We start from the raw sequence: 23878 nt of genomic DNA, 5'->3' as shown, positions 1-23878 counted from the left end.
CCATCCTGAACATTTAAACACATCAGGCTTTTAAATTTCAAAATAAGAACTGGGGGGGGGGAGGAAACATTTACCAGGTACTAAAATCAAACCTTAGGCATTAAATGTAACAAATCTTACATTTTTCTAAGTATTATACAGCCTAACATTTGCCAAATGAACAGAAAAAACTGCCTGAAATGAAGGTAGATACATGGTGGGACAAGGTGAAGGTTCTGCAGCCCTCCCCCCCACCAAGGCAGACCTATATGTAATGAGAAGTCAAATCACACATAGAGTTTGGTCCTTGAGAGATCCATTCATATAATCCTGGAACCACTCTGAAATGTAAACCACCATAGGAGCAGCTTTGCAATTCCACTGCTGAAATGTGTGAGTGACAATATTTAAACCAAGCTCTATATCAGGCTTTAAACAGTTGGGAGGCAAAAGCAATTGCTGATCTATTGCCAATCACCCAGCGAATGAGAGGTGGGGTGGTGGTGGGGCGGCAGGAGGTGTGGCAGTGGTGGCGGAATGAGCAGCAGAAGGGGCGGCGGCAGAAGGGGCGGCGGCGGGAGGGGCGGCGGCGTGAGGGGCGGCGGCGGGAGGGGCGGCGGCGGGAGGGGCGGCGGCGGGAGGGGCGGCGGCGGGAGGGGCGGCGGCGGGAGGGGCGGCGGCGGGAGGGGCGGCGGCGGGAGGGGCGGCGGGAGGGGCGGCGGCGGGAGGGGCGGCGGGAGGGGCGGCGGCGGGAGGGGCGGCGGCAGGAGGGGCGGCGGCGGGAGGGGCGGCGGCAGGAGGGGCGGCGGCGGGAGGGGCGGCGGGGGCGGCGGCAGGAGGGGCGGCGGGGGCGGCGGCAGGAGGGGCGGCGGGGGCGGCGGCAGGAGGGGCGGCGGGGGCGGCGGCAGGAGGGGCGGCGGGGGCGGCGGCAGGAGGGGCGGCGGGGGCGGCGGCAGGAGGGGCGGCGGGGGCGGCGGCAGGAGGGGCGGCGGGGGCGGCGGCAGGAGGGGCGGCGGGGGCGGCGGCAGGAGGGGCGGCGGGGGCGGCGGCAGGAGGGGCGGCGGGGGCGGCGGCAGGAGGGGCGGCGGCAGGAGGGGCGGCGGCAGGAGGGGCGGCGGGGGCGGCGGCAGGAGGGGCGGCGGGGGCGGCGGCAGGAGGGGCGGCGGGGGGGGGCGGCAGGAGGGGCGGCGGGGGGGGCGGCAGGAGGGGCGGCGGGGGGGCGGCAGGAGGGGCGGCGGCGGGGGCGGCAGGAGGGGCGGCGGCGGGGGCGGCAGGAGGGGCGGCGGCGGGGGCGGCAGGAGGGGCGGCGGCGGGGGCGGCAGGAGGGGCGGCGGCGGGGGCGGCAGGAGGGGCGGCGGCGGGGGCGGCAGGAGGGGCGGCGGGGGCGGCGGCAGGAGGGGCGGCGGCGGCGGCAGGAGGGGCGGCGGCGGCGGCAGGAGGGGCGGCGGCGGCGGCAGGAGGGGCAGGGGCGGCGGCGGCAGGAGGGGCAGGGGCGGCGGCGGCGGCAGGAGGGGCAGGAGGGGCGGCGGCGGCAGGAGGGGCAGTGGCAGGAGGGGCGGCGGCGGCAGGAGGGGCAGTGGCAGGAGGGGCGGCGGCGGCAGGGGCGGCAGGAGGGGCGGCGGCGGCAGGGGCGGCAGGAGGGGCGGCGGCGGCAGGGGCGGCAGGAGGGGCGGCGGCGGCAGGGGCGGCAGGAGGGGCGGCGGCGGCAGGGGCGGCAGGAGGGGCGGCGGCGGCAGGGGCGGCAGGAGGGGCGGCAGCGGCAGGGGCGGCAGGAGGGGCGGCGGCGGCGGCAGGGGCGGCGGCAGCGGCGGCGGCGGCGGCGGGAGGGGCGGCAGGAGGGGCGGCAGCGGCGGCAGGAGGGGCGGCAGCGGCGGCAGGAGGGGCGGCAGCGGCGGCAGGAGGGGCGGCAGCGGCGGCAGGAGGGGCGGCAGCGGCGGCAGGAGGGGCGGCAGCGGCGGCAGGAGGGGCGGCAGCGGCGGCAGGAGGGGCGGCAGCGGCGGCAGGAGGGGCGGCAGCGGCGGCAGGAGGGGCGGCAGCAGCAGGGGTATGAGAGGTGAGGTGGTGGGTGGCAGGAGATGTGGCAGCGGCAGGGGAATGAGAGGCGGGGTGGTGGGTGGCAGGAGATGTGGCGGCGGCAGCAGGGGAATGAGAGGCGGGGGGTGGCAGGCGGTGCAGCAGCAGTGGCACGAGAGGCAGGGGTGGCAGGAGGTCCGGCGGGGGAATGGGAGGTCGGCAGCGGAATGAGAGGTAGGTGGGGGTGGCAGGAGGTGCAGCGGCAGCAGGGGTAACGAGAGATGGGGTGGGGGGCTGCAGGAACTGCAGCAGCGGCGGGGGAATGAGAGGCAGGGTGGTGGTGGGGTGGTGGTGGAACAAGAGGTGGGGTGGCGGGGGCAGCAGAACATGCTGTGGGGACAGCGGGGGGCACAAGCAGCAGTGGGGGGTGACATTCCCTCTGGGGTATCTGTGCCATTTGAGATCGGATCCATATTACAAGGGCTATTAAGACGAAGACCAAAAAAACTTGCCATATTAGAATCACCACAATGGGGTGCATTAAATGTTTAGGCCTCCTTTGGCGCCTTCTCCCCAGCCAAACAGGGAATCCCACCATTTATGTGCCCCTATCTGTTTGATCTTGGCTGCTATATTGGTAATTGTATGGCACTCGTGTTTTATCTGGAGTGTAGGTTGCTCTCCCATTTGTTTAACTGCTTCTAATTATTTCTGTAACATAGGATGAGAAAGTAACTTCTGGAGATCAGCTAGGCCATACCCTAATGCAATGGGTTTGAGGTATTGAAACAAATCTGGATTAACTAATATTCTCTGGATGGTCCATACAGGGACTTTAAATGAAAAATCACATCCTACTATTTCCTCAATACCACAAAAGCATCTATTGATATATCTTAGCATAGTTTGTATATAATACTTATCAATAACAGCATAATCACAAAATGTTCTAAGGCACACACACCCATGTCCAGAATATACAATGGTTGAACTTGATTCATTTCTTAGCATGAAAGAGCAATACAATACACTAATCATTCTGAGAGAAAAGCAATCTTGATGGGATTCCAAACTATCATCTTCACAAACAAATCCTAACTTCTTATGATGTTGACAACCTTTCACATTAATGGTTACCCATCTTGCATGATTAATTATGGCCCACTGATGAACTTCCTGGGCATAAAGAACTAAATCTTGATCTACAGTGATTCACAATGGAATTACAGGATATACAGTAATGATTTCAGATGCTTCTACCATTACAATAGACAATCTTAATGCATGATTTTGCTTATCATATGTGGCATTGACAAGGCTCCACCAGTCTTCCAATTTTTTTTCTCCCTTGGACACTTGATGTCAAACTAGGAACCTAATTTCCCTGGGTATAAACCCACTATCTGTCATGTGAATAAGTTCCAAAGCCACTGTATGGGCCCAGTTCTACATATGGGTGCATGTAATGGCCAAGGAAATATTCTGTCGTAAGGACTGCATGGTATTTCCTATGTCATGATAATCTTTTTCCATTCTCTGTTCCCACATTGGAAGTAAACTGGCTATGATTTGGGGGGTTTCACTAGTCTTTTCCAGAGCCCTATTGATAGGTTCTGTCATCTTACTTATTTCTTCAGTGGTATAATGTAATTTGTTGGCTAATATTTCAATATTGGTACCATCCAGAAAAGCAGCTCCAGTACCCAGCCACCCTGACAAATTCCGCTTATTTCTCTTCCCATTCTCCCCCTCCCATAATTTAACCCAATTATCCCATCCTCTATTACTCATCTCTAAATAGGATGCACAAACAGGGAATTCCTTTGCAATATTTAATTTCTCAAATGAGACTACCACTTCCTTAAGTGCAGTCGCTGGTTTTATCAATAATTGCTGGGGGTGGTTCAATTTAATCACATGAGATCCGACAAGAGGGCTTCTCAAAAGGCTTAATTCATTTATTTTTTTAATAAGGGGATTCAGTGTTATGATTTTCTTAAATGACAAACCTACTTCCAACCTATAAAACCTTGGTGTGCTATATTTCTCAATAATAGAAACATAACCTATTGACTTAAAAGGAATATGATATTGTCCATAATGGCAGTACATTTCCTGGATAGGCATTATTCAGTCTGGAGGACCGACAGTGTGTATTTTGGTCACGTCCATAAGTCCATTGTACCTCTTCCAGTTCGTTATAGTTCTGGGATATTCTTGCCCTTTTGATGAAATCAGGACAAGAGCCAGTTCATCAGCAGGTCCTCTTTTCTTGGCACTTGCCACAAAAACCTGGAAGTGCAAAGGTGATCCCTCCCCCCAAGTGACCATAGAAATCCATAAAATGTTGCAAACTTCTTCATATATCATGTCGCTGCCTTGGGACATTTCACCAAATCATGGGGTGCAAGAAATCTTGGTGTCCACAGAAGAATCATGGCAAAAATGAACTTGCTGCTTCTGGGGACCCTTGGTGCATTTAATTAATCGTGACTCCTCACAAGCTGCACTCTGTGAGACAGGTAGCTGATGGAGGATATCTTTTTCCAGATGTTGTCTCCTGGAAGCATTACTCAGTAACCCTGGAAATCGACAGGCCATCTCCACCTCTGGGTCCTGATAACAGATCCAAGCATTTGCAGGGATGGGCTCGATGCCAGTATTCTCCAGGATACCTGCCTTCCACTCTGCATGTGCTCCTAAGATTCCACATATTATCAACAGGATAGTGGGCATGTTCTGGTGCTTTAAGAAAAAAACACAAAAATTATTCTTTTCCCTCCCCCTCCCATGAGTCAATCCATTAATTTGCCCAAGACATTCCTTACCCAACACAAATGGTCACTGACTGTTTAATCTTTCCACTGTTTTCCTACGTTTCTCAAACCTTCTGTCTACATCCTGTATGCCTCAATCTTAAAACTACCCCTGTCCAATGGGAACTGGGGTTCCTTCCACATACCACCCTTTATTAAAGGTTATGTCACTATGCTTTTACCTGCTATAGGGAAGCTTAAAACTTCCAGGACCACCTTTGCATTCCCTTCTCCCATCCTTTCTTCTTTAATCATTTGCTTAGACAAACAGAGCACATTTCTTCAAAAAAAACCTAACTGAACAATTGCAAAACCGAGGGAAAGAAAAAAAATGCATATAACACCATTCAAGCTGTGCCCATTGAAGAATACCATATTACATCTTGGGCAATGAAGTCCTGAATTTGGGATCCATGCACACAACTAAAACTGGAGGGAGAAAGCACATCAGGTGGTTTGTCCTTCCACTCCTTAGTTGCAAGAACTTGTACCTTCAGTGAGGCACCAAGAAAATATTTAGTATTACAGGCATCTTTGTCAGTGTGTCTGTAAGTCTTACCCTCATGTCTTTGTCTGTACACCATCTGAATGCACTTTCCTTGCTTCTTACCATGGGTCACACTTGCATTTTCCCATTTCTTAGATTTGGATTTGCTTACAGGATCCTTTGCTGCTTTTGTGTCCAAATCTTTTGCGTGTAATGCATTTGAGTCTGAGATTCCTTTCCCTAATGTTGTGCTTAATTCTGATACATGTGGGATCTTCCTCTTTTGGATTTCTCTTGCTGCAGATGCAAAACAAAGCACAGTCAGTAGCACCAGCATATAACATTCCAAATACAATTGAGCTTCCATTTGTACTATGTCAGGGAGTTTCACTGGTGAACACCCTGTTTGCAGAGCAATTGCTCTGGGTTCCCTGTTACTCAGCCTGTCAGGGACTGCATGCAATAACACATTTGCATCAGTGCTGGAATTTGCACACACAAAGCATGACAATGAAGAAAGCAGCTCCCTGTTGGAATTGGGGTTTTGCAACTTGTCCATTCTCATGCAGATGGCATTAGAAACCAGCTGCTGTTTTGGAAGCCAAATTGTATTAATTTTCAAAGTAACTTCAGATTCTGGATAGACTCTTCCTGAAGCTAGAAGCTCTATACTTTGAGTCTTGTTTTGATCCAAAGGCTGTTTGCCAGCAAGAGATTGTTCCTTAGGAAAAGAATGTTCATTAGCAAGAGACTGTGGTGTAGTAGACCCAAAGGAAACATTTAAATCAGTATTTCTTTCCATGGAAGTGAGCACATCTTGTGTGTTTTCAAGCAAATCTGAAGCATTTAAATAAGCGCCTGCAATTTCAGAAGATGTTTTTGTATGTTTCTCTTTAAGAACATTAACAGGACTTTGCTCAGTAACAGGAGCCCTTCCGTTTCCAGCTGTTTCTGGACTTTCAACTTCTTTGGTTAAAGAAAACTTTTCCTTTTGTGCCAAAGAGGGTTTTGCACTGTGATCCATGACACCCTGTTCTAGGAGAGAATCGCCTCCCCCCGTAGCTACAGAATTTGCACTAAAGACCTCTGGTTTTTGCAGACTGGATTCATCTGAAAAACCCAAGCCTGGTTTTCTGGCCACTGTTCCCAGTTCCCAAGTGGTGGCCTCCACATTCATTCTGCCCCACAAAGCTGGCGCTAACATAGACACAGTTGTGACTGCAGCAGCAGGAACTGGGCAGCCCTGGGTTCGATTGTGGACATCTTGAATGGCCTGCCTCTGCTCTTCTGAGCGAAGCTGGATAGGAGCAGTGGGAGCGGGAGGGGGGGAACAGAAGCAGAGGTGGACGGGGCTATGTCAGGAGCCTGTGCCTGTGCTCTCCTGTTTAAAGCATTCAGCAAAACTTCAGTGGGTTGCTTGTGAAATTGATCCATATTTTCTCCCAAATTTCTAAGCATGGACCAAAGCTGATTATGGAAGGGATCCCCAAAATCCACCTGTTCATTCCCCTGTTGTATCTGAGTAGGGCCTTGTTGTGGGGAAGAAAAGTTGCCGTGATTGCTGCTGGAGTTATTGAACCCAGATCTTCTTTCTGCCCCCTTTGATGTGAAATTACCCCGACTGGAACCAGGGGCCAAGAAAGGGCGATAGTTTCCTCTTCCCTGGGGTACCCGATTTGCATTGGGTACAACAGATGAATGAGGCCCCTGACTGGTATATGTGACAGTTTGAATCGGCTCAAGCTGAACCTTCTTCTGTGCAGTGGTGGCTTTTCACCCCCCTCCAACCTCTTGAAGGAGCTCAGAGACTTGCAAAATAGCCACACTCAATTCCCGCCAAGTAACACCTTCTAGATCCATTCTCCCTATTGCTAACTTCGTTTGAGCATTTAACCCCATGTGCACAGCTTCCAGAAAGTCTCTGGACATCTCCAAGTTGGGCTAGGAACATCCCCTTCTTGAAGCCCTGGACAGCCACACCCAGTCAGTGTAGTGAGCTAGACTGACCAACTGTCTGACTTGATTGAAGGCAGCGTCCTATTTAAATCAGCCCTCGATTCAGAACCATGAGGACAAGAACCCTGTTTTACTGGGAGGGGGAATGAACCATAACTAAGTGGCAGAGCACCTGGTTTACATGCCAAAGGCAGCCTGCTACAGTCCCTGGCAGCATCTCCAGCTAGGGAGAAAGGCTCCCTGCCTGAAACCTGGAGAGCCTCTCCCAATCAGTGCAGACAACCCTAAGCTAGATGGAACTGTTGGAATGTATGAGGTTCAACTCCAACTTGTGGGTTGAGGTTGCATGGAATTAAAAAGTGTAGCTAGAGAGGAGACCTCTTGGTTGCTAGGCTATACCTGTCCTTTGATCTCCTGCTGTCTCTCCCTTCCTGCTAGACTGATGTGCAAAGGATGTTGATCCCAGTCCCTTCCGGCCTTCCCAGTTCTTCTTCTCTCTCGAGAGGGGAGCAGACATCTTCTCTTTGTCTCTCCCTCTCAACCACCATGAGGGCTAGCACTGGGACCAGTGCCAGCTGCTCCAACCTAGCTACTTAGCTAGATATAGAACTCTTTCCTATCAAGTATATACTTCCAGAATAAAGTAGTTATTTCTTATTTTAAAGCTTAAAGTCTTTGACTAATTTGCAGAGAAGGTATAATCTTAGCAAAGATTCAAACACAAACATGTAAGCTCGCTCAGTAATCTCCGTTGCCCATCATTGCGACTCTCCGACAGGTTATGGGGCCCAGCCATGCAAAATGAGATTGAGCAATTAAAGGAGCTCTGTGTTGTGAAACACGAAAGCTAGTAGAGACGTTCAGAGTTTCAGTCAGTGAAGAGTTAAGCCTCTACTTAAGGATAGCTAAAACATTGTTGAGCAGTTAGCCACCAAAAACGTCCTCTTCACCTCACCCTCAGAATAAAAGATGTAAGCTGTGGCCCATGAAGGACTCCGCTTGTGGCCCATAAAGGACCTCGCTACTGGCCCATAAAGCACCCCACTTCTGGCCCATAAAGGAACCAGGTTTTTGGCCCAGCACCAAGTATAATGCTAGCTAAACCATTGTGGGGAAGTTAACCATCAAAAATCTCCTGTTCTCCTCACCCTGACAATAAAGGACCTCGCTTCTGGCCCATAAAGGACCTCGCTTCTGGCCCATAAAGGACCTCGCTTCTGGCCCATAAAGGACCTCGCTTCTGGCCCATAAAGGACCTCGCTTCTGGCCCATAAAGGACCTCGCTTCTGGCCCATAAAGGACCTCGCTTCTGGCCCATAAAGGACCTCGCTTCTGCCCTATGAAGGAACCAGGTTTTCACCTCAGCACCAAGTATGATGCAAGTTAAACCATTGTGGGGCAGTTAGCCACCACTAACGTCCTGTTCTCTTCACCCTGACAATAAAAGTTGAAAGCTGTGACCCATGAAGGACCCCATTTCTGGCCCGTAAAGGACCCCGCTTCTGGCCCGTAAAGGACCCCGCTTCTGGCCCGTAAAGGACCCCGCTTCTGGCCCGTAAAGGACCCCGCTTCTGGCCCGTAAAGGACCCCGCTTCTGGCCCGTAAAGGACCCCGCTTCTGGCCCGTAAAGGACCCCGCTTCTGGCCCGTAAAGGACCCCGCTTCTGGCCCGTAAAGGACCCCGCTTCTGGCCCGTAAAGGACCCCGCTTCTGGCCCGTAAAGGACCCCGCTTCTGGCCCGTAAAGGACCCCGCTTCTGGCCCGTAAAGGACCCCGCTTCTGGCCCGTAAAGGACCCCGCTTCTGGCCCGTAAAGGACCCCGCTTCTGGCCCGTAAAGGACCCCGCTTCTGGCCCGTAAAGGACCCCGCTTCTGGCCCGTAAAGGAACCAGGTTTTCACCCCAGCACCAAGTATGATGCAAGCTAAACCATTGTGGGGCAGTTAACCACCAACAATGTCGTATTCTCCTCATCTTCACAATAAAAGATGTAAGCTGTGGCCCATGAAGGACCCTGCTTCTGGCCCATGAAGGACCCTGCTTCTGGCCCATAAAGGACCCTGCTTCTGGCCCATAAAGGACCCTGCTTCTGGCCCATAAAGGACCCTGCTTCTGGCCCATAAAGGACCCTGCTTCTGGCCCATAAAGGACCCTGCTTCTGGCCCATAAAGGACCCTGCTTCTGGCCCATAAAGGACTCTGCTTCTGGCCCATAAAGGACTCTGCTTCTGGCCCATAAAGGACCCTGCTTCTGGCCCATAAAGGACCCTGCTTCTGGCCCATAAAGGACCCTGCTTCTGGCCCATAAAGGACCCTGCTTCTGGCCCATAAAGGATCTCACTTCTGGCCCTTAAAAGAACCAGGTTTTTGCCCCAGCACCAAGTATGATGCAAGCTAAACCATTGTGGGGCAGTTAGCCACCAACAACGTCCGCTTTGCCTCGCCGTGACAAAAAAATATGTAAGCTATGGCCTATGAAGGACCCTGCTTCTGGCACATAAAGGACCTCGCTTCTGGCCCATAAAGGACCTCGCTTCTGGCCCATAAAGGACCTCGCTTCTGGCCAATAAAGGACTCCACTTCTGCCCCATAAAGGAACCAGGTTTTCGCCCCAGCACCAAGTATGATGCAAGCTAAACCATTGTGGGGCAGTTAGCCACCACTAACGTCCTGTTCTCTTCACCCTGACAATAAAAGTTGAAAGCTGTGACCCATGAAGGACCCCGCTTCTGGCCCGTAAAGGACCCCGCTTCTGGCCCGTAAAGGACCCCGCTTCTGGCCCGTAAAGGACCCCGCTTCTGGCCCGTAAAGGACCCCGCTTCTGGCCCGTAAAGGACCCCGCTTCTGGCCCGTAAAGGACCCCGCTTCTGGCCCGTAAAGGACCCCGCTTCTGGCCCGTAAAGGACCCCGCTTCTGGCCCGTAAAGGACCCCGCTTCTGGCCCGTAAAGGACCCCGCTTCTGGCCCGTAAAGGACCCCGCTTCTGGCCCGTAAAGGACCCCGCTTCTGGCCCGTAAAGGACCCCGCTTCTGGCCCGTAAAGGACCCCGCTTCTGGCCCGTAAAGGACCCCGCTTCTGGCCCGTAAAGGACCCCGCTTCTGGCCCGTAAAGGACCCCGCTTCTGGCCCGTAAAGGACCCCGCTTCTGGCCCGTAAAGGACCCCGCTTCTGGCCCGTAAAGGACCCCGCTTCTGGCCCGTAAAGGACCCCGCTTCTGGCCCGTAAAGGACCCCGCTTCTGGCCCGTAAAGGACCCCGCTTCTGGCCCGTAAAGGACCCCGCTTCTGGCCCGTAAAGGACCCCGCTTCTGGCCCGTAAAGGACCCCGCTTCTGGCCCATAAAGGAACCAGGTTTTCACCCCAGCACCAAGTATGATGCAAGCTAAACCATTGTGGGGCAGTTAACCACCAACAATGTCGTATTCTCCTCATCTTCACAATAAAAGATGTAAGCTGTGGTCCATGAAGGACTCTGCTTCTGGCCCATGAAGGACCCTGCTTCTGGCCCATAAAGGACCCTGCTTCTGGCCCATAAAGGACCCTGCTTCTGGCCCATAAAGGACCCTGCTTCTGGCCCATAAAGGACCCTGCTTCTGGCCCATAAAGGACCCTGCTTCTGGCCCATAAAGGACCCTGCTTCTGGCCCATAAAGGACCCTGCTTCTGGCCCATAAAGGACCCTGCTTCTGGCCCATAAAGGACCCTGCTTCTGGCCCATAAAGGATCTCACTTCTGGCCCTTAAAAGAACCAGGTTTTTGCCCCAGCACCAAGTATGATGCAAGCTAAACCATTGTGGGGCAGTTAGCCACCAACAACGTCCGCTTTGCCTCGCCGTGACAAAAAAATATGTAAGCTATGGCCTATGAAGGACCCTGCTTCTGGCACATAAAGGACCTCGCTTCTGGCCCATAAAGGACCTCGCTTCTGGCCCATAAAGGACCTCGCTTCTGGCCAATAAAGGACCTCGCTTCTGGCCAATAAAGGACTCCACTTCTGCCCCATAAAGGAACCAGGTTTTCGCCCCAGCACCAAGTATGATGCAAGCTAAACCATTGTGGGGCAGTTAGCCACCACTAACGTCCTGTTCTCTTCACCCTGACAATAAAAGTTGAAAGCTGTGACCCATGAAGGACCCCGCTTCTGGCCCGTAAAGGACCCCGCTTCTGGCCCGTAAAGGACCCCGCTTCTGGCCCGTAAAGGACCCCGCTTCTGGCCCGTAAAGGACCCCGCTTCTGGCCCGTAAAGGACCCCGCTTCTGGCCCGTAAAGGACCCCGCTTCTGGCCCGTAAAGGACCCCGCTTCTGGCCCGTAAAGGACCCCGCTTCTGGCCCGTAAAGGACCCCGCTTCTGGCCCGTAAAGGACCCCGCTTCTGGCCCGTAAAGGACCCCGCTTCTGGCCCGTAAAGGACCCCGCTTCTGGCCCGTAAAGGACCCCGCTTCTGGCCCGTAAAGGACCCCGCTTCTGGCCCGTAAAGGACCCCGCTTCTGGCCCGTAAAGGACCCCGCTTCTGGCCCGTAAAGGACCCCGCTTCTGGCCCATAAAGGAACCAGGTTTTCACCCCAGCACCAAGTATGATGCAAGCTAAACCATTGTGGGGCAGTTAACCACCAACAATGTCGTATTCTCCTCATCTTCACAATAAAAGATGTAAGCTGTGGTCCATGAAGGACTCTGCTTCTGGCCCATGAAGGACCCTGCTTCTGGCCCATAAAGGACCCTGCTTCTGGCCCATAAAGGACCCTGCTTCTGGCCCATAAAGGACCCTGCTTCTGGCCCATAAAGGACCCTGCTTCTGGCCCATAAAGGACCCTGCTTCTGGCCCATAAAGGACCCTGCTTCTGGCCCATAAAGGACCCTGCTTCTGGCCCATAAAGGACCCTGCTTCTGGCCCATAAAGGACCCTGCTTCTGGCCCATAAAGGACCCTGCTTCTGGCCCATAAAGGATCTCACTTCTGGCCCTTAAAAGAACCAGGTTTTTGCCCCAGCACCAAGTATGATGCAAGCTAAACCACTGTGGGGCAGTTAGCCACCAACAACGTCCGCTTTGCCTCGCCGTGACAAAAAAATATGTAAGCTATGGCCTATGAAGGACCCTGCTTCTGGCACATAAAGGACCTCGCTTCTGGCCCATAAAGGACCTCGCTTCTGGCCCATAAAGGACCTCGCTTCTGGCCCATAAAGGACCTCGCTTCTGGCCCATAAAGGACCTCGCTTCTGGCCCATAAAGGACCTCGCTTCTGGCCCATAAAGGACTCCGCTTCTGGCCAATAAAGGAACCAGGTTTTCGCCCCAGCACCAAGTATGATGAAAGCTAAACCATTGTGGGGCAGTTAACCACCAACAACGTCGTGTTCTCCTCATCCTCACAATAAAAGATGTAAGTTCTGGCCCATAAAGGACCCTGCTTCTGGCCCATAAAGGAACCAGGTTTTTGCTCCAGCACCAAGTATGATGCAAGCTAAACCATTGTAGGGTAGTTAGCCACCAAGAATGTCATATTCTCCTCATCTTCACAATAAAAGATGTAAGCTGTGGCCCATGAAGGACCCTGCTTCTGGCCTATAAAGGACCTCACATCTGGCCCATATAGGACTCTGCTTCTGACCTATAAAGAAACCAGGTTTTCGCCCCAGCAAAAAGTATGATGAAAGCTAAACCATTGTGGGGCAGTTAACCACCAACAACGTCGTGTTCTCCTCATCCTCACAATAAAAGATGTAAGTTCTGGCCCATAAAGGACCCTGCTTCTGGCCCATAAAGGAACCAGGTTTTCGCCCCAGCACCAAGTATGATGCAAGCTAAACCATTGTTAACCACCAACAACGTCGTATTCTCCTCATATTCACAATAAAAGGTGTAAGCTGTGGCGCATGAAGGACCCTGCTTCCGGCCCATAAAGGACCTCGCTTCTGGCCCATGAAGGACCTCGCTTCTGGCCCATAAAGGACCTCGCTTCTGGCCCATAAAGGAACCAGGTTTTCGCCCCAGCACCAGGTATGATGGAAGCTAAACCATTGTGGGGCAGTTAGCCACCAGCAACGTCCACTTTGCCTCGCCCTGACAAAAAAACATGTAAGCTGTGGCCCATGAAGGACCCCGCTTCTGGCCCATAAAGGACCCCGCTTCTGGCCCATGAAGGACCCCGCTTCTGGCCCATGAAGGACCCCGCTTCTGGCCCATGAAGGACCCCGCTTCTGGCCCATGAAGGACCCCGCTTCTGGCCCATGAAGGACCCCGCTTCTGGCCCATGAAGGACCCCGCTTCTGGCCCATGAAGGACCCCGCTTCTGGCCCATGAAGGACCCCGCTTCTGGCCCATGAAGGACCCCGCTTCTGGCCCATGAAGGACCCCGCTTCTGGCCCATGAAGGACCCCGCTTCTGGCCCATGAAGGACCCCGCTTCTGGCCCATGAAGGACCCCGCTACTGGCCCATGAAGGACCCCGCTACTGGCCCATGAAGGACCCCGCTACTGGCCCATGAAGGACCCCGCTACTGGCCCATGAAGGACCCCGCTACTGGCCCATGAAGGACCCCGCTACTGGCCCATGAAGGACCCCGCTACTGGCCCATGAAGGACCCCGCTACTGGCCCATGAAGGACCCCGCTACTGGCCCATGAAGGACCCCGCTACTGGCCCATGAAGGACCCCGCTACTGGCCCATGAAGGACCCCGCTACTGGCCCATGAAGGACCCCGCTACTGGCCCATGAAGGACCCCGCTACTGGCCCATGAAGGACCCCGCTACTGGCCCATAACGGACCCCGCTACTGGCCCATAACGGACCCCGCTACTGGCCCATAACGGACCCCGCTACTGGCCCATAAAGGAACCAGTTTTTCGCCCCAGCACCAAATATGATGCAAGCTAAACCATTGTGGAGTAGTTAACCACCAACAACGTCGTATTCTCCTCATCTTCACAATAAAAGATGTAAGCTGTGGCCCACGAAGGACCCTGCTTCTGGCCCATAAAGGACCCCGCTTCTGGCCCATAAAGGACCCCGCTTCTGGCCCATAAAGGACCCCGCTTCTGGCCCATAAAGGACCCCGCTTCTGGCCCATAAAGGACCCCGCTTCTGGCCCATAAAGGACCCCGCTTCTGGCCCATAAAGGACCCCGCTTCTGGCCCATGAAGGACCCCGCTTCTGGCCCATGAAGGACCCCGCTTCTGGCCCATGAAGGACCCCGCTTCTGGCCCATCAGGGAACCAGGTCTTTGCCCCAGCACCAAGTATGATGCAAGCTAAACCACTGTAGGGCAGTTAGCCACCAACAAGGTCCGCTTTGCCTTACCCTGACAATAAAAGATGTAAGCTGTGGCCCATGAAGGACCCCGCTTCTGGCCCATGAAGGACCCCGCTTCTGGCCCATGAAGGACCCCGCTTCTGGCCCATGAAGGACCCCGCTTCTGGCCCATGAAGGACCCCGCTTCTGGCCCATGAAGGACCCCGCTTCTGGCCCATAAAGGACCCCGCTTCTGGCCCATAAAGGACCCCGCTTCTGGCCCATAAAGGACCCCGCTTCTGGCCCATAAAGGACCCCGCTTCTGGCCCATAAAGGACCCCGCTTCTGGCCCATAAAGGACCCCGCTTCTGGCCCATAAAGGACCCCGCTTCTGGCCCATAAAGGACCCCGCTTCTGGCCCATAAAGGAACCAGGTTTTCTCCCCAGCACCAAATATGATGCAAGCTAAACCATTCTGGGGCAGTTAACCACCAACAACGTCGTATTCTCCTCATCTTAAGAATAAAAGATGTAAGCTGTGGCCCATGAAGGACCCTGCTTCTGGCCCATAAAGGACCCTGCTTCTGGCCCATAAAGGAACCAGGTTTTTGCCCCAGCACCAAGTATGATGCAAGCTAAACCACTGTAGGGCAATTAGCCACCAACAAGGTCCGCCATGCCTTACCCTGACAATAAAAGATGTAAGCTGTGGCCCATGAAGGACCCCGCTTCTGGCCCATAAAGGAACCAGGTTTTCTCCCCAGCACCAAGTATGATGCAAGCTAAACCATTGTGGGGCAGTTAACCACCAACAACGTCGTGTTCTCCTCATCCTCACAATAAAATATGTAAGCTGTGGCCCATGAAGGACCCCGCTTCCGGCCCATAAAGGACCCCGCTTCCGGCCCATAAAGGACCCCGCTTCCGGCCCATAAAGGACCCCGCTTCCGGCCCATAAAGGACCCCGCTTCCGGCCCATACAGGACCCCGCTTCCGGCCCATACAGGACCCCGCTTCCGGCCCATACAGGACCCCGCTTCCGGCCCATACAGGACCCCGCTTCCGGCCCATACAGGACCCCGCTTCCGGCCCATAAAGGACCCCGCTTCCGGCCCATAAAGGACCCCGCTTCCGGCCCATAAAGGACCCCGCTTCCGGCCCATAAAGGACCCCGCTTCCGGCCCATAAAGGAACCAGTTTTTCGCCCCAGCACCAAATATGATGCAAGCTAAACCATTGTGGGGCAGTTAACCACCAACAACGTTGTATTCTCCTCATCTTCACAATAAAAGATGTAAGCTGTGGCCCATGAAGAACCCCGCTTCCGGCCCATGAAGGACCCCGCTTCCGGCCCATAAAGGACCCCGCTTCCGGCCCATAAAGGACCCCGCTTCCGGCCCATAAAGGACCCCGCTTCCGGCCCATAAAGGACCCCGCTTCCGGCCCATAAAGGACCCCGCTTCCGGCCCATAAAGGACCCCGCTTCCGGCCCATAAAGGACCCCGCTTCCGGCCCATAAAGGACCCCGCTTCCGGCCCATAAAGGACCCCGCTTCCGGCCCATAAAGGACCCCGCTACTGGCCCATAAAGGAACCAGGTTTTCTCCCCAGCACCAAGTATGATGCAAGCTAAACCATTGTGGGGCAGTTAACCACCAACAATGTCGTGTTCTCCTCATCCTCACAATAAAATATGTAAGCTGTGGCCCATGAAGGACCCTGCTTCTGGCCCATAAAGGACACTGCTTCTGGCCTATGAAGGACCTCGCTTCTGGCCCATAAAGGACCCCACTACTGGCCTATAAAGGAACCAGTTTTTCGCCCCAGCACCAAATATGATGCAAGCTAAACCATTGTGGGGCAGTTAGCCACCAACAAGGTCCGCTTTGCCTTACCCTGACAATAAACGATGTAAGCTGTGGCCCATGAAGGACCCCGCTTCTGGCCCATAAAGGACCCCGCTTCTGGCCCATGAAGGACCCCGCTTCTGGCCCATGAAGGACCCCGCTTCTGGCCCATGAAGGACCCCGCTTCTGGCCCATAAAGGACCCCGCTTCTGGCCCATAAAGGACCCCGCTTCTGGCCCATAAAGGACCCCGCTTCTGGCCCATAAAGGACCCCGCTACTGGCCCATAAAGGACCCCGCTACTGGCCCATAAAGGACCCCGCTACTGGCCCATAAAGGACCCCGCTACTGGCCCATAAAGGACCCCGCTACTGGCCCATAAATGACCCCGCTACTGGCCCATAAAGGAACCAGGTTTTCTCCCCAGCACCAAGTATGATGCAAGCTAAACCATTGTGGGGCAGTTAACCACCAACAATGTCATGTTCTCCTCATCCTCACAATAAAATATGTAAGCTGTGGCCCATGAAGGACCCTGCTTCTGGCCCATAAAGGACACTGCTTCTGGCCTATGAAGGACCTCGCTTCTGGCCCATAAAGGACCCCACTACTGGCCTATAAAGGAACCAGTTTTTCGCCCCAGCACCAAATATGATGCAAGCTAAACCATTGTGGGGCAGTTAGCCACCAACAAGGTCCGCTTTGCCTTACCCTGACAATAAACGATGTAAGCTGTGGCCCATGAAGGACCCCGCTCCTGGCCCATGAAGGACCCCGCTCCTGGCCCATGAAGGACCCCGCTCCTGGCCCATGAAGGACCCCGCTCCTGGCCCATGAAGGACCCCGCTCCTGGCCCATGAAGGACCCCGCTCCTGGCCCATGAAGGACCCCGCTCCTGGCCCATGAAGGACCCCGCTCCTGGCCCATAAAGGACCCCGCTCCTGGCCCATAAAGGACCCCGCTCCTGGCCCATAAAGGACCCCGCTCCTGGCCCATAAAGGACCCCGCTCCTGGCCCATAAAGGACCCCGCTCCTGGCCCATAAAGGACCCCGCTCCTGGCCCATAAAGGACCCCGCTCCTGGCCCATGAAGGACCCCGCTCCTGGCCCATGAAGGACCCCGCTCCTGGCCCATGAAGGACCCCGCTCCTGGCCCATGAAGGACCCCGCTCCTGGCCCATGAAGGACCCCGCTCCTGGCCCATGAAGGACCCCGCTCCTGGCCCATGAAGGACCCCGCTCCTGGCCCATGAAGGACCCCGCTCCTGGCCCATGAAGGACCCCGCTCCTGGCCCATGAAGGACCCCGCTCCTGGCCCATGAAGGACCCCGCTCCTGGCCCATGAAGGACCCCGCTCCTGGCCCATGAAGGACCCCGCTCCTGGCCCATGAAGGACCCCGCTCCTGGCCCATGAAGGACCCCGCTCCTGGCCCATGAAGGACCCCGCTCCTGGCCCATGAAGGACCCCGCTCCTGGCCCATGAAGGACCCCGCTCCTGGCCCATGAAGGACCCCGCTCCTGGCCCATGAAGGACCCCGCTCCTGGCCCATGAAGGACCCCGCTCCTGGCCCATGAAGGACCCCGCTCCTGGCCCATGAAGGACCCCGCTCCTGGCCCATGAAGGACCCCGCTCCTGGCCCATGAAGGACCCCGCTCCTGGCCCATGAAGGACCCCGCTCCTGGCCCATAAAGGACCCCGCTCCTGGCCCATAAAGGACCCCGCTCCTGGCCCATGAAGGACCCCGCTCCTGGCCCATGAAGGACCCCGCTCCTGGCCCATGAAGGACCCCGCTCCTGGCCCATGAAGGACCCCGCTCCTGGCCCATGAAGGACCCCGCTCCTGGCCCATGAAGGACCCCGCTTCTGGCCCATGAAGGACCCCGCTTCTGGCCCATGAAGGACCCCGCTTCTGGCCCATGAAGGACCCCGCTTCTGGCCCATGAAGGACCCCGCTTCTGGCCCATGAAGGACCCCGCTTCTGGCCCATGAAGGACCCCGCTTCTGGCCCATGAAGGACCCCGCTTCTGGCCCATGAAGGACCCCGCTTCTGGCCCATAAGGGAACCAGGTCTTTGCCGCAGCACCAAGTATGATGCAAGCTAAACCACTGTAGGGCAGTTAGCCACCAACAAGGTCCGCTTTGCCTTACCCTGACAATAAAAGATGTAAGCTGTGGCCCATGAAGGACCCCGCTTCTGGCCCATAAAGGAACCAGGTTTTCTCCCCAGCACCAAGTATGATGCAAGCTAAACCATTGTGGGGCAGTTAACCACCAACAACATCGTGTTCTCCTCATCCTCACAATAAAATATGTAAGCTGTGGCCCATGAAGGACCCCGCTTCCGGCCCATGAAGGACCCCGCTTCCGGCCCATAAAGGACCCCGCTTCCGGCCCATAAAGGACCCCGCTTCCGGCCCATAAAGGACCCCGCTTCCGGCCCATAAAGGACCCCGCTTCCGGCCCATAAAGGACCCCGCTTCCGGCCCATAAAGGACCCCGCTTCCGGCCCATAAAGGACGGCGCTTCCGGCCCATAAAGGACCGCGCTTCCGGCCCATAAAGGAACCAGTTTTTCGCCCCAGCACCAAATATGATGCAAGCTAAACCATTGTGGGGCAGTTAACCACCAACAACGTTGTATTCTCCTCATCTTCACAATAAAAGATGTAAGCTGTGGCCCATGAAGGACCCCGCTTCCGGCCCATGAAGGACCCCGCTTCCGGCCCATAAGGGACCCCGCTTCCGGCCCATAAGGGACCCCGCTTCCGGCCCATAAGGGACCCCGCTTCCGGCCCATAAGGGACCCCGCTTCCGGCCCATAAAGGACCCCGCTTCCGGCCCATAAAGGACCCCGCTTCCGGCCCATAAAGGACCCCGCTTCCGGCCCATAAAGGACCCCGCTTCCGGCCCATAAAGGACCCCGCTTCCGGCCCATAAAGGACCCCGCTTCCGGCCCATAAAGGACCCCGCTTCCGGCCCATAAAGGACCCCGCTTCCGGCCCATAAAGGACCCCGCTACTGGCCCATAAAGGACCCCGCTACTGGCCCATAAAGGACCCCGCTACTGGCCCATAAAGGACCCCGCTACTGGCCCATAAAGGACCCCGCTACTGGCCCATAAAGGAACCAGGTTTTCTCCCCAGCACCAAGTATGATGCAAGCTAAACCATTGTGGGGCAGTTAACCACCAACAATGTCGTGTTCTCCTCATCCTCACAATAAAATATGTAAGCTGTGGCCCATGAAGGACCCTGCTTCTGGCCCATAAAGGACACTGCTTCTGGCCTATGAAGGACCTCGCTTCTGGCCCATAAAGGACCCCACTACTGGCCTATAAAGGAACCAGTTTTTCACCCCAGCACCAAATATGATGCAAGCTAAACCATTGTGGGGCAGTTAGCCACCAACAAGGTCCGCTTTGCCTTACCCTGGCAATAAACGATGTAAGCTGTGGCCCATGAAGGACCCCGCTTCTGGCCCATGAAGGACCCCGCTTCTGGCCCATGAAGGACCCCGCTTCTGGCCCATGAAGGACCCCGCTTCTGGCCCATGAAGGACCCCGCTTCTGGCCCATGAAGGACCCCGCTTCTGGCCCATGAAGGACCCCGCTTCTGGCCCATGAAGGACCCCGCTTCTGGCCCATGAAGGACCCCGCTTCTGGCCCATAAGGGAACCAGGTCTTTGCCGCAGCACCAAGTATGATGCAAGCTAAACCACTGTAGGGCAGTTAGCCACCAACAAGGTCCGCTTTGCCTTACCCTGACAATAAAAGATGTAAGCTGTGGCCCATGAAGGACCCCGCTTCTGGCCCATAAAGGAACCAGGTTTTCTCCCCAGCACCAAGTATGATGCAAGCTAAACCATTGTGGGGCAGTTAACCACCAACAACATCGTGTTCTCCTCATCCTCACAATAAAATATGTAAGCTGTGGCCCATGAAGGACCCCGCTTCCGGCCCATGAAGGACCCCGCTTCCGGCCCATAAAGGACCCCGCTTCCGGCCCATAAAGGACCCCGCTTCCGGCCCATAAAGGACCCCGCTTCCGGCCCATAAAGGACCCCGCTTCCGGCCCATAAAGGACCCCGCTTCCGGCCCATAAAGGACCCCGCTTCCGGCCCATAAAGGACCCCGCTTCCGGCCCATAAAGGACCCCGCTTCCGGCCCATAAAGGACCCCGCTTCCGGCCCATAAAGGACCCCGCTTCCGGCCCATAAAGGACCCCGCTTCCGGCCCATAAAGGACCCCGCTTCCGGCCCATAAAGGACCCCGCTTCCGGCCCATAAAGGACCCCGCTTCCGGCCCATAAAGGACCGCGCTTCCGGCCCATAAAGGACCGCGCTTCCGGCCCATAAAGGACCGCGCTTCCGGCCCATAAAGGAACCAGTTTTTCGCCCCAGCACCAAATATGATGCAAGCTAAACCATTGTGGGGCAGTTAACCACCAACAACGTTGTATTCTCCTCATCTTCACAATAAAAGATGTAAGCTGTGGCCCATGAAGGACCCCGCTTCCGGCCCATAAGGGACCCCGCTTCCGGCCCATAAGGGACCCCGCTTCCGGCCCATAAAGGACCCCGCTTCCGGCCCATAAAGGACCCCGCTTCCGGCCCATAAAGGACCCCGCTTCCGGCCCATAAAGGACCCCGCTTCCGGCCCATAAAGGACCCCGCTTCCTGCCCATAAAGGACCCCGCTTCCGGCCCATAAAGGACCCCGCTTCCGGCCCATAAAGGACCCCGCTTCCGGCCCATAAAGGACCCCGCTTCCGGCCCATAAAGGACCCCGCTTCCGGCCCATAAAGGACCCCGCTTCCGGCCCATAAAGGACCCCGCTACCGGCCCATAAAGGACCCCGCTACTGGCCCATAAAGGACCCCGCTACTGGCCCATAAAGGACCCCGCTACTGGCCCATAAAGGAACCAGGTTTTCTCCCCAGCACCAAGTATGATGCAAGCTAAACCATTGTGGGGCAGTTAACCACCAACAATGTCGTGTTCTCCTCATCCTCACAATAAAATATGTAAGCTGTGGCCCATGAAGGACCCTGCTTCTGGCCCATAAAGGACACTGCTTCTGGCCTATGAAGGACCTCGCTTCTGGCCCATAAAGGACCCCACTACTGGCCTATAAAGGAACCAGTTTTTCACCCCAGCACCAAATATGATGCAAGCTAAACCATTGTGGGGCAGTTAGCCACCAACAAGGTCCGCTTTGCCTTACCCTGGCAATAAACGATGTAAGCTGTGGCCCATGAAGGACCCCGCTTCTGGCCCATAAAGGACCCCGCTTCTGGCCCATAAAGGACCCCGCTTCTGGCCCATAAAGGACCCCGCTTCTGGCCCATAAAGGACCCCGCTTCTGGCCCATAAAGGACCCCGCTTCTGGCCCATAAAGGACCCCGCTTCTGGCCCATAAAGGACCCCGCTTCTGGCCCATAAAGGACCCCGCTTCTGGCCCATAAAGGACCCCGCTTCTGGCCCATAAAGGACCCCGCTTCTGGCCCATAAAGGACCCCGCTTCTGGCCCATAAAGGACCCCGCTTCTGGCCCATAAAGGACCCCGCTTCTGGCCCATAAAGGACCCCGCTTCTGGCCCATAAAGGACCCCGCTTCTGGCCCATAAAGGACCCCGCTTCTGGCCCATAAAGGACCCCGCTTCTGGCCCATAAAGGACCCCGCTTCTGGCCCATAAAGGACCCCGCTACTGGCCCATAAAGGACCCCGCTACTGGCCCATAAAGGACCCCGCTACTGGCCCATAAAGGACCCCGCTACTGGCCCATAAAGGACCCCGCTACTGGCCCATAAAGGACCCCGCTACTGGCCCATAAAGGACCCCGCTACTGGCCCATAAAGGACCCCGCTACTGGCCCATAAAGGACCCCGCTACTGGCCCATAAAGGACCCCGCTACTGGCCCATAAAGGACCCCGCTACTGGCCCATAAAGGACCCTGCTTCTGGCCCATAAAGGAACCAGGTTTTCGCCCCAGTACCAAGTATGATGCAAGTTGAACCATTGTGGGGTAGTTAACCACCAACAACCTCATCATCATCAACATCATTGACATCGACATCATCATCAACATTAGCGTCAATATCATCAAGATAAATGAACTATAACAATAATAAAAATATCATGAACTCACCTTTGCAGGCTCACCCTCGTCCAGCAGGGTGGCAGGTGGAGCTTCTCCGAGAAGATAGTCATAGTCAATAATAGCATCAACAGCATCAATATGAACATCAACATTGACATCAACATCATCAACAATAACAATGCATCACTGTTATCGACATCAACATGAGCATCAACATCATCAAGATAAATAAACTATAACAATAATAATAACATGACCAGCAGCAGAAGCATCACCAACACCATCAACATCAAGGCGGGTATAAAATATAATAATAGCATCAGCATCATCAACATCATTGACATCGACATCATCATCACTAACATCATGGGCATTGACATCTTCATCATCAACAACAACATTAGCATCAATATTGTCAACATAAATAAACTGTAACAATAATAAAAATAACATCATCAACTTACCTTTGCAGGCTCACACTCGTCTATCAGGGCGGCGGGTGCAGCTTCTCTGAGAAGATCGTCATCAGTAAGAGCATCAAGAACAACATCAACATGAGGATCAAAATCGACATCAACATCATCATCAACAACACGTCGTCATTGTCATAGTTGTGAATATTGCTATCAACATCAACAACTCATCGTCATGATCATTATAATCGTCACTGTGATTGTCATAGTCATGAATATTGCCGTCAACATCAACAAGATGTCATCGTCAATGTCAACATCAACATCAACATCTGAAACAATAACGTCCTCAACAAAAACATCAACAACAACAACGCATCACCATCATTGTCAACATCAATATCAACATCAACAACCGTCATTATTGTCATTGTTATTGTCATAGTCATCAATATTGCTGTCAAGAGCATCATCATCAACAACATTAGCATCAATATCGTCAAGATAAATAAACTGTAACAATAATAAAAATAACATCATCAACTTACCTTTGCAGGCTCACCCTCGTCCAGCAGGGTGGCAGGTGGAGCTTCTCCGAGAAGATAGTCATAGTCAATAACAGCATCAACAGCATCAACATGAGCATCAACATTGACATCAACATCATCAACAATAACAACGCATCACCGTTATCGACATCAACATGAGCATCAACATCATCAAGATAAACTATAACAATAATAATAACATGACCAGCAGCAGAAGCATCACCAACAACACCATCAACATCAAGGCGGGTATAAAATATAATAATAGCATCAGCATCATCAACATCATTGACATCGACATCATCATCACTAACATCATTGGCTTTGACATCTTCATCATCAACAACAACATTAGCATCAAGATCGTCAACATAAACTGTAACAATAATAAAAATAACCATCAACTTACCTTTGCAGGCTCACACTCGTCTATCAGGGCGGCGGGTGCAGCTTTTCTGAGAAGATCGTCATCAGTAACAGCATCAAGAACAACATCAACATGAGGATCA

General features: G+C 54.6%; 1 protein-coding gene and 1 long non-coding RNA gene across 2 annotated transcripts; both read right to left on the bottom strand.

Moving 5' to 3' along the window:
• Positions 1-443: 443 nt before the first annotated feature.
• On the bottom strand, positions 444-1868 carry LOC133372833 (basic proline-rich protein-like; the record flags this gene model as incomplete). The annotated part of the gene is made up of 1 exon (XM_061601920.1): positions 444-1868. A coding segment is annotated over one exon (1425 nt), but the record flags the coding sequence as incomplete, so codon positions are not given.
• A 350-nt stretch (positions 1869-2218) lies between these two features.
• Positions 2219-8051, bottom strand: LOC133372514 (uncharacterized). Its single transcript, XR_009759500.1, has 3 exons — positions 7651-8051; positions 5368-5592; positions 2219-4737 (listed from the first exon to the last, which is right to left on the bottom strand). It is a non-coding gene; the product is annotated as an uncharacterized LOC133372514 (long non-coding RNA).
• Between the last annotated feature and the right edge of the window lie 15827 nt (positions 8052-23878).

This window comes from Rhineura floridana, chromosome 18 (genome assembly GCF_030035675.1).
Source record: "Rhineura floridana isolate rRhiFlo1 chromosome 18, rRhiFlo1.hap2, whole genome shotgun sequence".
Classification (NCBI taxonomy): domain Eukaryota; kingdom Metazoa; phylum Chordata; class Lepidosauria; order Squamata; family Rhineuridae; genus Rhineura; species Rhineura floridana.
This window is presented reverse-complemented; position numbering and strand designations above follow the sequence as displayed.